This window comes from Ixodes scapularis, unplaced genomic scaffold (genome assembly GCF_016920785.2).
Source record: "Ixodes scapularis isolate PalLabHiFi unplaced genomic scaffold, ASM1692078v2 PGA_scaffold9__187_contigs__length_104089568, whole genome shotgun sequence".
NCBI lineage: Eukaryota > Metazoa > Arthropoda > Arachnida > Ixodida > Ixodidae > Ixodes > Ixodes scapularis.
This window is the reverse complement of record NW_024609884.1, coordinates 73,651,400-73,666,112: the sequence shown is the minus strand read 5'-3', so window position 1 is coordinate 73,666,112 and position 14,713 is coordinate 73,651,400. Positions and strand designations below refer to the sequence as shown.

Genomic DNA, 14,713 nt, shown 5'->3' with positions numbered 1-14,713 from the left:
TGCGCGATGGGGGTGTGGGCAAGAAGCTCGCCGTCGCCCATAAACAAACCATTGAAATGCGATCTTGTCAGCATCGGTGTGAGTCCCCGCGCTCTTTTTCGTGTTGGAATTGTTGATTCTACGTCCTCCTAACGATGTCTGACTATTTAAGCGGCGTCAGCGAAATTAACGAGGCTTGTTACACCGCAAAACTTCGCGTGAATAACCTGACATGCGGCGATTCATTCCGCGTGGACGCCGCAGAATGTACGCTAAAGTCTGATTCACATGATGAAATTTCGCTCGCAATTTTCAGTAGCGACGTCGCTCGGGCTGCAAAAGCGTGAACCGTAGCTGAGATGGTCGACGCCGATACCGAAAATCGCAAGCAGAATCTAACCAAGTGAATCAGGCATAACAAGTCGGTGATGGCCACTGGTAACAATGTTCAACATCTCCTTGTATCTACTGTTTACATCGAGCCTGCTTACCAACCTTCAAACTTAAGTCGTTTGAGGCCTGCACTTACTTCTTATCGCAAGTACCGGGCCCACGTTTGGTCTACGGGCCGGTGTCCTCTAAGAGAGCAGACGACAAGCAGGAACGTTTGAAAGAGCAGACGACAGTTCGAACGATCAGGCAGCCGTTTGAACTTGAAGACGCACTGAACGTAGTCCGCACGTGGTCCGTACAATTTGACGGTTTTCCGGCGTTCATGTTGGGACAAAACAAATAAATCTGATGGCCAGAAGTATCCGTGAATTCAACCCAAAGTACTTCCCACCCAAGCAATCGTGGTCCGATGGCGTCTGGTTTTTCCTTTTCACGGCACATATCCACGTTCTCGGTCGAACTGAGCGCATGAAAACTGACCTTCTAACCTTTCTCGAATCTTTTGGTGGAGACCCAGTCGCAGCATTTTGACGAGAAGGCAGGTTTTTGTCTGGTTACTTTCAAAACAACGCAGGAATACACGTCTCACATGGGCACTTCCGCCCACAGCCCCGGACCGGAAGTGCGTCCGACGCGCCACCACCGCGCCGTGACGTAACAGAGATGAGTTCGTGTAGACGCCCGCGGAGTGTCGCGCGCTGATTGGCCGTCCGCTCAAATGGCATTCGTTGTAAATGGCATTCGAGTAGCCTGTGCGGCACGGGTATAACATTCGGAACAAAGTAACGCACGATGTCCGTCTCTAAGCCTTTTTCGCCCATACACTTGGCGGTTGCATACTCTGTGTCAGTGGGCAATCCGAAAATGCACCGGGTCAAGGGTGCTTCTGTTGCGCGATGGTATGAAGTTATACAAAAAGAAAAACAAAAAAAAACTGCTGTCTATAGCAAAGGATGCGCGCGGTTGGGGAGTTAGGGAGAGGGGGGTCGCTATTGGCGGGAGGCGGGTATACCCACCTCCCGCAAATAGCGACCTTTTTCTCCCGCTATCTGCCATAGAAACAATTGGCAGAATGAACGCCTCAATTAAGTGCGGGGGACGGCAACTCCGCTAGCCGAGTTTGCATGTGCGCGTGCGTGTCACGCGTATGCACTCCATCTGAGCGAAGGGCGTTGAAAAAGGCTTTCGAGGACGCGTCATTTCCTGCGGCACCCAGAGCTGACCCGGAGATCGCAGGCCGATGCGTTCGGCCCGGCATCGATCCGACAGCATGCGTGTACGGTCGCACGCGCCGTTGGCGGGCTCACGGCGGAGACGCCGGGCAAACAGGGCCGCCGTTGAAGGTCGCCACGCCGGCTTCGGAGCCGCCGCACCCAGCGAAAGAAGCTCCGTGAGGAATAGAGAAACTGCGACGCGGCGCAGGATGGTCGCTTAGCTAGACCGCTGGGACCTACTGGCGACGTGCACGCCCAAACGCGTCGCTATGCTCGACATTCCACGAATTGTCAAACGGTCGATATGACGTCTTTGGTCGGACTATTTTGCTTGCATCGACGGACGTTAGACTCAACCTTGACGGCGTTTTTTGGGAATGCGACGATTCAAAGCTTCTACCCTTTCTTTTTTTTTTTTTTTTTTTACACATATTGAATTTGTCGTTTGCAATTGATGAAAAGTAGCGAGGAGCACATCTTGTGACGTCATGGTGAGGGGAAACCCTGGTCGAGTGGTCACGCATATAGACCCTTTCCATAAAAGCACCGCAAGGAAACGCCAGCCTGCATTTTGCGTGCAGCATCGCTCCTTGCAATGTTGACGAAATATTTAATCACGGATCGTCTATACTCCGCGACAACTTTTCTTGGCAATGCAGTGGAAGGGTACAGGCCCGCGTCCCCTCTCCCATTTTGAGTGTACGCAAGCTCTCCTCCTCCCCCTTTTCCGGGGAGAGGAGGAGAGCCCGCGCAAACTCAAAATGGGAGAGGGGACGCGGGCCTGTACCCTTCCACTGCATTGCCAAGAAAAGTTGTGGCGGAGTATAGTCCCGAGATTTTAGTCCTAAATTCACTCAGTAATATTTTGAAAGGATCCATGAAATCTGTTCCTTTAAGTTTCAGATATTTCCTTTTTGACACACAAAAATATACTTAGATGATCACTTATATCTGTGCTAATTATCCCCGATTTTATGTAGGGTAATTCAAAACTTATAATAAACAAATCAAGCAAAGTTTATGATTCTGCTGTAATTCTGGTAGGTGAGGTAATGACAATCGTACAACCACTACTGTTAATTAGTACTTCTAATTTTCTTTTATTTGGGGTATCTTGGAGCATATTCAGATTAAAATCACCCCCCACAATAATATTATATCTGTTTTCTGTTGCGAACCTGAAATATGTTTCCAGAAAAGCAAAGAAAGGCGCCAAACTCCCGTCCGGCGGCCTATAAAACACAGAGATAAGATTCTTGTTCACAAGCCTTCATAGTCTTTATTACCTTCATAGTCTTCATAGTCTTTATTAATGATTATTAATTAATGTACCTTCATAGTCTTTATTAATGATCGAGTATTCTTCTTAAAAGTCACGACACATATTATCTCTAAGCATTAACGACACACCTCCTCCGCGCCCAGTGGTTTTATTCTAGAAGTAACCATTATACATTGGCAGTTCAAAAACATCACTGTCATCTGAATACCATGTTTCCGAAGAAATAATAACATCGAACAAAAAACAAAATTTATTAAAAATAAAGCAAGCTCTTCAGTTTTGTTCCGAGCTGAACGAGTGTTTAAGTGGATACATTTGAACGACTTATACCCGTGCCACACGGGCAACTCGAATGCCATTTACAACGAATGACATTTGTGTGGTCGGCGAATCAGCTCGCAATCTGTCGCGCGTGGAATGCGCTACGCCCGGAGTGTCGCGCGCTGATTGGCCGTCCGCTCAAATGTCATTCGTTGCAAATGGCGCTCGAGTTGCCCGTGTGGCACACGTACTACTATACTCATTCCCGAGATAGGATTTTAATTCAGAGGCCAGAAAATAGTTTAGCTCTGGCATAAGTTTTATGGAAGCAGTCATGAAGAAAATACAGTAACATTGTTCAGTTCAAATGCTGCAAGTTCATCTCGCTACTGAAAAGAATGACATCACCGTCGGTTCCCCCCGTCTCACACAAATTTTACCGTTTCGGTACCCCGTGTAGCGGTAATCATTTTGCTTGGCCCATTCCGTTGTTTTCCAGAGCAGAGCGCGGTATTGGGTAGTCAAGTTCTCGAGAGTCTATGTGTCTTCCCCTGTGCGATTAAGTGTCTCCTGTTGACCAAACCACTGTTCACGGGTGTCCTGTCTTGCAAAGCGAACGATAGTACCGGGTACTTTGTCTGGTCGTGCTGGTAGCCTGTGCAAGGCAACAACCTCATTCTCGGAAAGTACCGGCCCGTACAGTTTTACAGCTACCTGGTTCAACTTCTCAAGAAGGTTTTCATGATCAGACACTGGAATTTCGTGTATCTCAAGGTTCATTTTCCTAGTTTGCCATTCGAGTGCATTCAAGTCCTGGGCAATATGTTGAACGTTTACTTCTCTTTCACGGTTTTCTATGTTTGTCACCCTTTTTTTTAGATCTTTTATGTCGGTGTCATGTTGACGAATATGTATGCGAAACCGTGGCGAACCCTGCCACGGTTTCGGTCTAAAATAAGTGGATTCGGTGACACTGCAAGACGTGAAGGTAATTTACGACGAATAACGTATTTCAATTAGTGAATAGTTTCACCTGTCGCGATGCGTTTACGGTGCCACAGATACGGTACGCCGCCAACGACGTTCCGGCGCATGAGCGGGCTGGAGGTGGCTGCCGCGACTCGCGCGCAGTCGCGGAGGCGCAACGAGAAAGCGCGTGATCTGTACCGATCGCTTCCCAAAGTTCCCCGCCGTCGTGGCGCTGTACGTTTTGCAAGAGGTCTATTCACGAGTACTTGAGGTCGTCAGATTTATTTGTTTTGATCCAACACGAACGCGGGAAAACTGTCAAGTTGACCGCACCAACCGCGGACCACGTTCAGTGCGTCTTCACGTTCAAACGGCTGCCTGTTCGCTCAAACTCTCGTCAGCTCTTTCACATGCGTTCGAACTGTCGTCCGCTCGTTCAAACGACAGCGGCGGGTCGATCAAACAGTGCAATAAGAAGTAAGTGCACGCCTCAAAAGACTTAGTTTGATGGTTGTTTTGGGTAAGTAGGCTCTGTGTAAAGAGTACATTCAAGGAGATGTTGATTATTGTTAGCAGTGGCCATCACCGACCTCTTATGCCTGATTCACCCGGTTCGATTCTGCTTTCAATTTTCAGTAGCGCCGTCAAATATCGCAGCTACTGTACACGCTTTCGCCCTTCGAGCGACGTCACGACCGAAAATAGTCAGCAGAATTATCTCAGCTGGCTTTTGCGTCTATTCCGCGCCGTTCACAGGTAATGAATTGCCGCATGTCACATCATTTACACGAAGTTGTGCGGTGAAACGAGCGTTGTTAATTTTGCTCAGGCCACTAAAATTGTAAGACATTGCTAGAAAGACGTAGAATCAGAATTCCAACCCGAAAAAGAGCACGGGGACTAACACCGGCGCCGACAATTAACGTCGCATTCCAATGGTTTGCTCATGCGGGACGTGGCGCTTCTTGCCCACACCCCATCGCGCTTGCGCGGCGACGGCGGTGTGCAGCTCCACCGTGGTTTGTTTGTAGACATGAGTGGATCTATATTTGCGTTGCACAGTAGAAGAACCTTGCTAAATCTCCAACTTCACAATTTCTGTAGCCGTTGGACCGTTCATCGTCCTAGAAATTGTGACACAAACTCCGAAGGCCTGCCGACACGGAGCAAGCGGAAGTTTCTTGGGGAGCTAGAGGCTCCTGATGCTTGTAAAAATAAAAAGGGTCTAGGAAAACATGAAGTGACGCCACCGATATATTACGGCGTTGTAGGGTTCCCCCCGGCTCCCAGCCCCGAGTAAACACGCCACGGAGCTCGACTCAAACATGGGTATATTTACATCTCATGGGGCCTGCACTGCACGGTGGTCACTGGTGAGTCTCTCGGGTTCTTCTTTACCCGTGATCCAGGCAAGGGAGAGAGAGAGAGAGCTCGCCCAGGCCGCCCATCCCCGTTGTCAGCTCCGCCGTCCAAAGTAACTGTACAGTTACTCTAGCAAGCGCAAGCGCAACACACACAGTTACTCTGCGGCCCTCTAGTGCGCAGCGTCTTCTTGGCCACGTGACCCTTCCCATTGACCGAGACTCGGGGATGTGCCAGTCCCGCCTCCGGAAAGGGATCACATGGCGTCAGGCGACACGGGTGTGGCAGCAGGGAAGAGGTGAAGATGGGAGACCATGGGAAACGCAGAAAGGGTTCCCACGGCGTTAATACTTCGTGTCATTTTGAAGGGGCACTGACAGGTCAAAATGATATTTTTTTTTTAATATTCAAAACAATTGAAAACGATGCCAAGACATTTTCCTCAAAATTCGAAGCTTGGAAACTCTGTATTAGTGAAATAAACAAAATTCCGAGGACACCTATGCACTTCTTATGAGTTGTGAATGCGAAAGCAGGAATGTCGTTTTTCCGCTCCCTTAGTTCGTGTGCAGCGTACTGGCGTGGACGGCCACATTTCGCTACTTTTGAAGTTGCGGCCGACGGCCGAGCGCGCGCTCTCGTCAAGCGGCCGCGCCGCGCTGAGCTCGGCCGTGCAGCGTCTCCGGAGTTTGCCCGTGCAGGCTGTGCGGCCAGGCGCTCCCTCTTATCGGCGGCCGGGCCGCTGTGTGCGCTATGCCGCCATGGAGAGGGCTTCTCTGGTGGTGTTCCTTGGAATCACGCCGCGCAAGAACCAATGGGCGCCTCGTTTCTTAAAAATATGACACGCACCAGCCAACGGGAGTCTATCCATCAGATCGCTGCTACAGACGACAGGCTTCGCTCCATTGGGATAGGGGAGTCCACGTGCCGTTCGGCACGGCTTCAGAAGCTGATGACGTCGGTTCGCTCCATGGGACACTTAATTTTTTCGCATTAAAACGTCCAAAAGCCGAATTTGAAGTTCCCGCGCGATCCGCGTCAGTGCAGTGACGTCAAAGATTGAGTCGTTCTGCAACTCGAGTTTCTCTCACGCCTTCGAACTGCCCCGACCGGAAGTGTGATCGCCCGCGTCCCGCGATCAACCGCGCTTCTCCGGGCGTGCCGCCTATCGCAGTGAGCAGATGGCGCTTCACTTTCGAGTTTGAAGTTTTTTTAGGGCCCTTTCAGCGATCTCAGATCTCAAATTCTTTTAAACGGTGTGAGGTCGAAGAGAACGCGCAGTGGACTTTTCTGGGCGATATGAGGAGCCACGTCGCTCCAGTTCTGCGTAAAAGGCTGCATCGGCGGAGTCACAACCGAAACTACAGTGCACAGACACCAAACCCAGTTGTTGTGACCGTTTGACGATTTCCTTTTCGTAGCCTGAGAGGTCGTCGAGCACCGAAAAGAAACTTCGTCCGATTCTCCCACTTCCCCGGGTGCCGCTTTATTTTCCGAAGGAAGATAAGAAGCCAGGAGGCGACATCACTTGTGGACTCCGATTTTCGGTATTTCAAAAAGAAAGGCCGCAGTGCGTTCGCAATTGCGTTAAAAATATGTTTGACGAATGCCGTTATTAAACATTATAGAAATGTCGCTTACAAAGCTTCTAAAGCCTTCATCTACCATTCTCCATCAAACTTCATTTTTCTCTCCACTTATGCCACCACTCCGATAACCAGTGCTCGTTTCTCTCTGCTTTCCCAGCGTATATTTTTCCATCTCTGCCTTTAAAGCTCAAAGCCTTCTCTAAATCAGTATCGTTTTGAACAACTGCAGAGTGAAGACCTTTACAGTAAAGTTTGAAGTGTTCAGCCGACTCCTTTTCCTCCTCATACGCACAGTATCAAAGTCCTAATTATCCGCTCCGTACACGCCAGTTCGTAACGCCCCTGTCCTGGCCTCAAACAACAACGAGCTTCCCCTGAAATTGTCATAGATACTTTCCTTAGCAATATCCATCTCACATTTTTTATGTCTCTAGTGATCGATTTAGTCTGCATCCTCGCTAAACATATTTCCCTCCCTGCTGCTTTAACACTCTTTTTAACTTTCATTTACTGATCTGCGCCATTATTGCCCGAAAATTTCGACCTGCGTTTTTTTGTTCGCTTTCTCCACTTCATAACGACGCCCTTCATGTACAAATAGCCAAAACCTCTCCGTGCCCATCGTTCCTCCTCCATGTCCCTTATACCCCTGTCAGACGGGCGTCTTGAAGGCCTCTGAAGTAAATGCCCTTTAACTCAAATGTCAAGTTAGGTGGTGTCAGACGAGCAAGTCAAATGTCATTCGGGCTGTATGACATTTACGATCAACGGAGTTACAACACCATTAACTCCTCAACTGCCTACTCTCGAAGACAGCAATCACGGATGACTACGAAAAGAAATTTTACTCTTATTTAGGAATTTGTGAATTAGAATAATTTTTACAACAATTTATGAAGCTCTATGCTTACTTTAGAGCGACTTTAACGTCAGCAATCGCCTCCTCCTTTGTTCCTTCCTGTTCGTACTCGTCACTGCTCATCATTGTGCTCTCCGTTCTCCTTATCTCTTCGCTCTTGATCTTGTTTTTGTGTTCTCCGTTCTTATTCGCTTGTGCTTTCGTTTTATAACTTAACTTTAATGGTGCACTGGTCTTTTCTATTTCGCTTGGAGGGCCAGCATCTGGCACTCCAAGCGATCGGCTTCCCCTTTTGCCGATGACACGGCAGCTCGGATGGCAGCCAAGGAGCTTTTCTGCTGCGCGTGCATACAGAAAAGAACTGCAACCTAAGTCTCTGCCGGTTCCGAAGGCTCCATTGTCGACACTACCGGAATCGGTGGGGTAAGCAGAGCAGACGGAACAGACGAGGAGAGAGAGAGGTAGGCGTTTATTTAAACAATGATGTCAACCAGCGCCTGGTGCTGGTTTGCTACATTGTGAAATGAACGGAAGCGAAAATCATAAAGATAGAAGAGAGAAAGGTAAACAGAAAAAGATAGAAGAGAGAAAGGTAAACAAAAAACGATAGAGGGAGAAAACACGCAAAACCAAAGTATCAAAAACTAAAAAAAAAAAAAAAAAAAAAACTAAAAAAGCTAACGAAAATGTTTCACTGGAAATTGTCATCGGCCATTGCTGTTCATCTACTCCCCTACAGTTTCTTCTGTAAGCGAGTAGCTGCTAGAAATTTCAGCAGAGCTTTCGTAGCTTTATACCCCTCAGCAGCAGAGATCCATGGACCAAGCAGAGTACGAATGCTTACGTCTTGTTCATTTTGTAGCCTCAGGTCTGTCTTCATAAGCTCTCTTTCACGGCTGTAGTCCTTGCATTCACACAATACATGTTCGATGTTATGGGTGACTCCGCACGAAGCACAATCAGAAGACTCAGCTCTACCGATTTTATAAAGGTAGCTGTTGGTGTATGCCACATTCAGTCTCAAGCGATGTAGGACCGTCTCGGCTGCCCTTGGTAGTCCCCGAGGTGCCCGAAATCTAAGTTTGGGATCGATATTGTAAAGATAGGAATAATGATATTGAGGATTTCTCCAAAGGGAAGATGCTATTTCTTGGCCTATATCTCTAATTAAGTTATTTGCATCTGATTTAGAAAACGGGATTGACACAGTAATATCGCTCTCATGAGCGTTTCGAGCGGCTCTGTCAGCGATAACATTTCCGGTTATACCAGAGTGACCAGGAATCCACTGTATAATAAACTGGTGCCCTTTGCATGAAGCTTGGCGAGTTGCTTCCAGAATATCCTGTGCGAGTTGCAAGTTCGGGCTACATTTCTTCATCGTAGAGAGGGTGAGTAGAGCAGTTTTAGAGTCCACAAAGATGGCCCAAAAACTAGGACTCTCGGCTCCCACGCGAGCAACAGCTGCTCGAATTGCTGCGAGTTCCGATGCTGTTGACGACGTAACGTGGCTCAACCTTGCTTGTATGCATGCGTCCAGAGACGGAATATAGGCTCCCAGGGTCGATGATGCTGTCATTGTAGATCCGTCGGTGAAGACATGTCTAAATGAGGCATACGTTCGGTTTATGTATTCCAGCACTGTCTGCGTAATCACGGGGGTGGGCATTGTTTTCTTCGAAGCGATTCCCGGAATACTTGTTCTTATTTCTAAGTGAGGGTACCTCCATGGTGGATAGCTTGGAATTACCGCAGCTTCAAAAGAAGTTGGGATGTAATCCTCCAAGAGTGCGATGACTTGTGCAAAGCCAGATGATGGTCTCTCTGTTACTATATTTGTGAGGTGATGCTTATATGTACGAGATTTGTGACGAAGATGGGCTCTTAACGTTTCTTGCGTTCTTAAAACGGCTGGTGAAATCGCTTGTGCTTCCGCAAGAGATCCCAAATTAGAAGTGCCTTTAGGAAGCCCTAAACATGTGCGAAGAGCTTGTGCTTGAATACTCTCGAGTTCTTTTAGAAGAGTACGTGAGATGTTATGCATAGCAGGCAGGCTGTAGCGCAGAAGTCCGAGAAATAAGGCATTATAAAGGGCAAGGAGTGCGGAGACAGAGCATCCCCATTTGGTTCCACTAATCATCCTGATTATATTGATGAAAGAGGAGAGCTTCTTTTTAAGGCGTTTTACATGGGGGCCCCAGGTCAGCTGCCTATCGAGAGTGACACCCAGGAAGGTATGTTGCGTGACATATGGAATTTCCTTTCCGTCTATTTCAATTGGGTATTTGTCCGTGTGCTTTTTTGTGAATGCCATCGCTGCTGACTTTTCCGGCGATATGTGCAGACCTCGGAGGTGTAGGTACCGTGCGGTAATGTTAATGGCTTTTTGTAGTCTTGCTTTGTTGATATACAGAGATCTACTGCAAGTCCAGAAGCAGATATCATCCGCGTATATAGACACGTGAACGGTTTTTGGGAGAATTTTCAGGAGACCTATGAGAGAAATGCTAAAAAGCATCGGGCTGAGGACGCCTCCTTGTGGTACTCCCCTAGTAATATGATGAAGACCGGTGTTGCCGTCCTGTGTCGATATGTAGACTTCTCTTTCTTTTAGGTAATTGGCTATCCATTTGTATACACGTCCTCCAAATCCAATGGCCTTCATATCTTGAAGAATAGCGGCGTGTTCTACGCAATCAAAAGCCGACTTTATGTCCACAAATACAGCTGTTGTTTTTGTATTTACTACCTTCATTTGTTCAATACTAGTTACTAAGTCAATAACGTTGTCAATGCTGCTTCTTCCGCGTCGAAATCCATTCATGGACGAAGGATATAAATCTCTATTTTCTAGATCCCATACCATACGGGTAAGCAGCATTCGCTCCATTACTTTGCCTATGCAACTTGTTAATGCTATCGGACGGTAAGAGTTAATGTCTAAAGGAGATTTTCCAGGTTTTAAGATTGGTAGAACCCGAGCAATTTTCCATTCCTTCGGTACAGAACCCGTTTCCCACGAGGAGTTAAAAATGTGTAGCAGTGCGGTCCTCGCCCCCTCCCCCAAGTGGCGTAAGGCTGAATACCGTACACCATCCGTGCCTGGGGATGACCTAACGTTAGACATCTCGAGCGCCATATCAAGTTCCTTTAAGGTAAAACATGCATCGATAGCCTTGCATACACTTACGGATACATGTCCCTCCTGTGCACTGACTTTGTCATGAGGCCTTGAAGAGCTGGAAGTGATCTTGATACAGAACTCTTCAGCGACGACTGTTTCTGTTACTTGGCGACTCAGACTGATGGCGCAGAACGGGTGAATTTGCTGTGGCCTTGCACGTAGGCTTCGCATTATTTGCCATGTTCGATCGAGTGGTTTTCTCGGGTCAAGGTTGGAACTAAGTGACCTCCAGCGTCTTTTGGAAAGTTTGTCCAGGTGGCGTTGAACACGCTTTTGCGCTCGCCTAGAAGCCCGAACATCCTCAACATTCTTAGTCTTCCTTGCCCGGCGTTCTGCTCGTCGACGAATGGCCCGAAGACGCTCATATTCACCATCGACTGCAGTATGAGGTTTTGTCATGTTGACATTTTTTGTCGCCTGAGAAGTTGAAGAGGTTACAGCCTCTGCAAGACCTTTTGGCTCGGTTACCGCGATACATGCGGATTCCATTTTGGTTTTAAAGAGATCCCAGTCAGTATAACACATTGTGGTACGTCGCTTCGTGCAGTGCATTCCTTGAATCGTAGTGTATGTAGGAACATGATCGCTACCGTGTGTTTCAATATCAGCAAACCACGTTGTTTCCCCAGAGAGGGTTGAAGATGCGAACGAAACATCTAAAGGACTACTCATAGATGCCCCTCTAAAATACGTCGGACTTCCGTCGTTGAGTACTACAAGATCATGTTTTAGAGTGAGGTCAAATAATGCGTGTCCTCGAGTGTTATTCTTTTTACTTCCCCATGATGCGTGGTGACTGTTGAAATCGCCCGTCAGAATATGAGGGGATGGGGTTTGCTGTAGAATAGTATCGAGCCTTTGAACGTCGAAGGGTGCTCGAGGGGGTATGTAGCCAGCAATAACTGTGAAGGAAACTTCTGCTTTTCTAATAGTTGCTGCGATATACTCATTTGTAGGGTGTGGCGGGATGTTATGTTGAACAAATGTCAGATCCTTCCGAACGCCGAGTAAAACTCTGCTGAGTTCATTTCCTCCGTGAGAATGATACAGTTCATATCCTGATAACCTGGTGTTGTGAGACACTCGCGACTCTGAAATCGCAATAACGAGAAATTGATATTTAAACACAAATTGACGAAAGTCCGCTAGTCGGTTTCGAAGACCTCTCGCGTTCCATTGAAGGACGGTGGCTTCACCACGAAGCTTCTCTAACGACACCATAGCTTGATAAGTGGAAGTATTGCATCGATCACAGTTAGTAGTGCTTGGGATAGGGGAGACTCCCATGTACAAAGGATACTACGGATGACATTGACGATTGTTTGAAGCTTGTCCCCAGTAACAGACGGTTGATCTTTGGCTGGTGCCTTGGATTTGTCCTGCCTGGGTTGCCTGTTTTCTTTGACTTCTACATCAGATTTCGAAGCTGAATTGGGGAGTCTCGGAAATTCGTTTTCATTCTTCAACTCCAAGGTGGATACTTGGGCGTCTCTTGGCTTCACATGTGTTTGGATTTGTCTAGCGTTTGACAGCTGAGTTGACGAGGAGGTTTGTGGATCTTGAATTCCCTCCTGTAGAAGTTGGTGAGCTCCCAGGTCTTGTTTCGTTTTTGTACCATCTGTTTTAGAGCGACCTTGGGACACTTTCTCCTTCGATGACAGTAGGGCCGCTTTTGCTGTTGTGTACCCAACTTTAGCTTCGCTCTTGTACTGATATATTTTCTTTTCCCTTTGGTACACAGGGCACAGATGCGATGTCGAGTCATGTGCTTTACCGCAATTTGTGCAGAGCAGGTCAGCCGCTTCACACTTCATACGGTCGTGTGCTCCTCCACAGCGAGTGCAGCGCACGTCGTTTGTGCAGGCGGTTTGGACATGTCCAAAACGACCGCATTTCCAGCACTGACGTGGTTTCTCTATGTACGGCTGCAACTTGAACCTTGTGTATCCCACGGTGACATATTCTGGTAGTGTGTCCGTGCTGAAGACGACTTTGACAGACTCAGATTTACCCAGTCGAGAAATGGAGATGACGGGTGCAGTGGCACGGACTGCCGATTGTAGCTCGGCTTCGGTAATGTCTGCTGGTACCTGGTAGATCACTCCGGCCGCCAATTCCCGTGGAAGTGGTTCATAAGCGATGACAGGTATTCCACCTAATGAGGTGAGTCCAAGAAGCGCTTTCGTGGCTTCAGTGTTTCTTGTGTCAATCGCCAGCACGTTGAGTCTTCGATTGGGCCTAACCAAGATGACCCCATCTGGAGCAGTCATTTCAAGTTTCTCTGTAATCTTCATCGGGTTAATTGTTGCAATCATGCTTACTGGATCTTTGGGCTTGATTATCACTGTAAGGCGGGGATGAGCCTGGGTCATGGTTTTGACTGTCTTACTGCTGCAGTCTGAGCTAGTAGATGGTTTGCGTCTCTTTCGGCCCAGGACCATTTGATATGGCTCTGAATTCATATCTTGATCATCAGAGATACTTTCGTAGTAGGATATGGTGCTTGAGGAGCTCGACATACCCGTTGAATCCTGTTCCATTTCGGTTGGCGTGGCAGCTTGGCCGGAAGGAAGGCCCTCCGCGGCCATGGTCGGTGAGCGATGCGTCAAATTAGAAGATCGTATGGTTTTTCCCTGGCCCGAGCAGTGAGAAACTTGATTAAAATCAAAATATAGCGAGACGCCCACAATAGCAGTGAAAACAGAACAGACTTCTTCTTCTTTTTCTGGGCTTGATATTCCCAACAGACGAGGAACCAGACAGAGAACAAACTCACAAGCCGAGGAACAATGGAAAGTTTTCGCGCGGGAACATCATTGTCGTCCTTGGAGCGGCTTGTACCAGCCCGTACCAAACAAAGTTGCTTCGCTAGAAAAAACACGTGTAATCGTTAAAAAGTATATATAAATAAACACAACCCATGATATTATTTACAAAAATAAATGGCAATACATCAGCAATTTTGTTTTATCGAGCCGTTTATTTTGCTAATTGGGTAACCGTTGTCTCCAACAAATCGAATACTATATTTGCAATAAATATCTCCTAAATGGCATCCGAGATGCTTTCCGACACGTCTGACACCCGAAAGTTTGAATGACCTTTGGGAATCTCGAAGGCCCTTGGCCTAAATGGCATTTGAGTTGACCTTCTGACAGGGGATTAGTCTGTCTTCAAATTCTATCTTACTACTCGCTTCGCTGCACAGTAAACTTCAAAACACCTATAATGGTGTTAGAAAGGTGTTTCATACCAAATACACCTTTGCAAATTTTTTTTTTTTTTTTTTTTTTTTTTAATAGGATCGAGGTATATTTTTGGTGCAGCTACAGAGCGTATAAAAGAAGTGTTGTTACACCTTCTGGGCGGCTTCGGAAAGGTGTTCGACAAATTTTACACCTTTTATAGAAGATGTTTCCGCCTGAAAACACCTTTTCTCGAGTTTTCCGGGACATAACTTCATTGAAGTGACAGACCGGCCGGTGTCATACTCGGCTCTGCGTATAACACATGTCTTTTGGATCGTTAAAAGGACCCTGCAAGGACTTTTTTACTGGTTTTTAATTTGCACCGAACCTGAGCGCACTGAACGTAGTAACTTAATTAAACTCTTCTTTTCTT

General features: G+C 47.3%; 2 protein-coding genes across 2 annotated transcripts in view; both read right to left on the bottom strand.

The window, feature by feature from the left end:
- Positions 1-14,713, bottom strand: part of LOC8053393 (complexin) — a 1,077,036-nt gene that overhangs the window by 1,022,268 nt on the left and 40,055 nt on the right. The window lies entirely within an intron of this gene.
- LOC121833768 lies at positions 8,610-10,499 on the bottom strand. The gene has a single exon (XM_042287375.1). It carries the CDS (start codon positions 10,424-10,426, stop codon positions 8,642-8,644), a length of 1,785 nt encoding a protein of 594 aa, XP_042143309.1. The 5' UTR covers positions 10,427-10,499; the 3' UTR covers positions 8,610-8,641.

What these genes read in the sequence shown, in the direction of transcription:
- LOC121833768 (XM_042287375.1), bottom strand. Translation starts at nt 10,426, where the DNA reads ATGCTTTTTAGCATTTCTCTCATAGGTCTCCTGAAAATTCTCCCAAAA.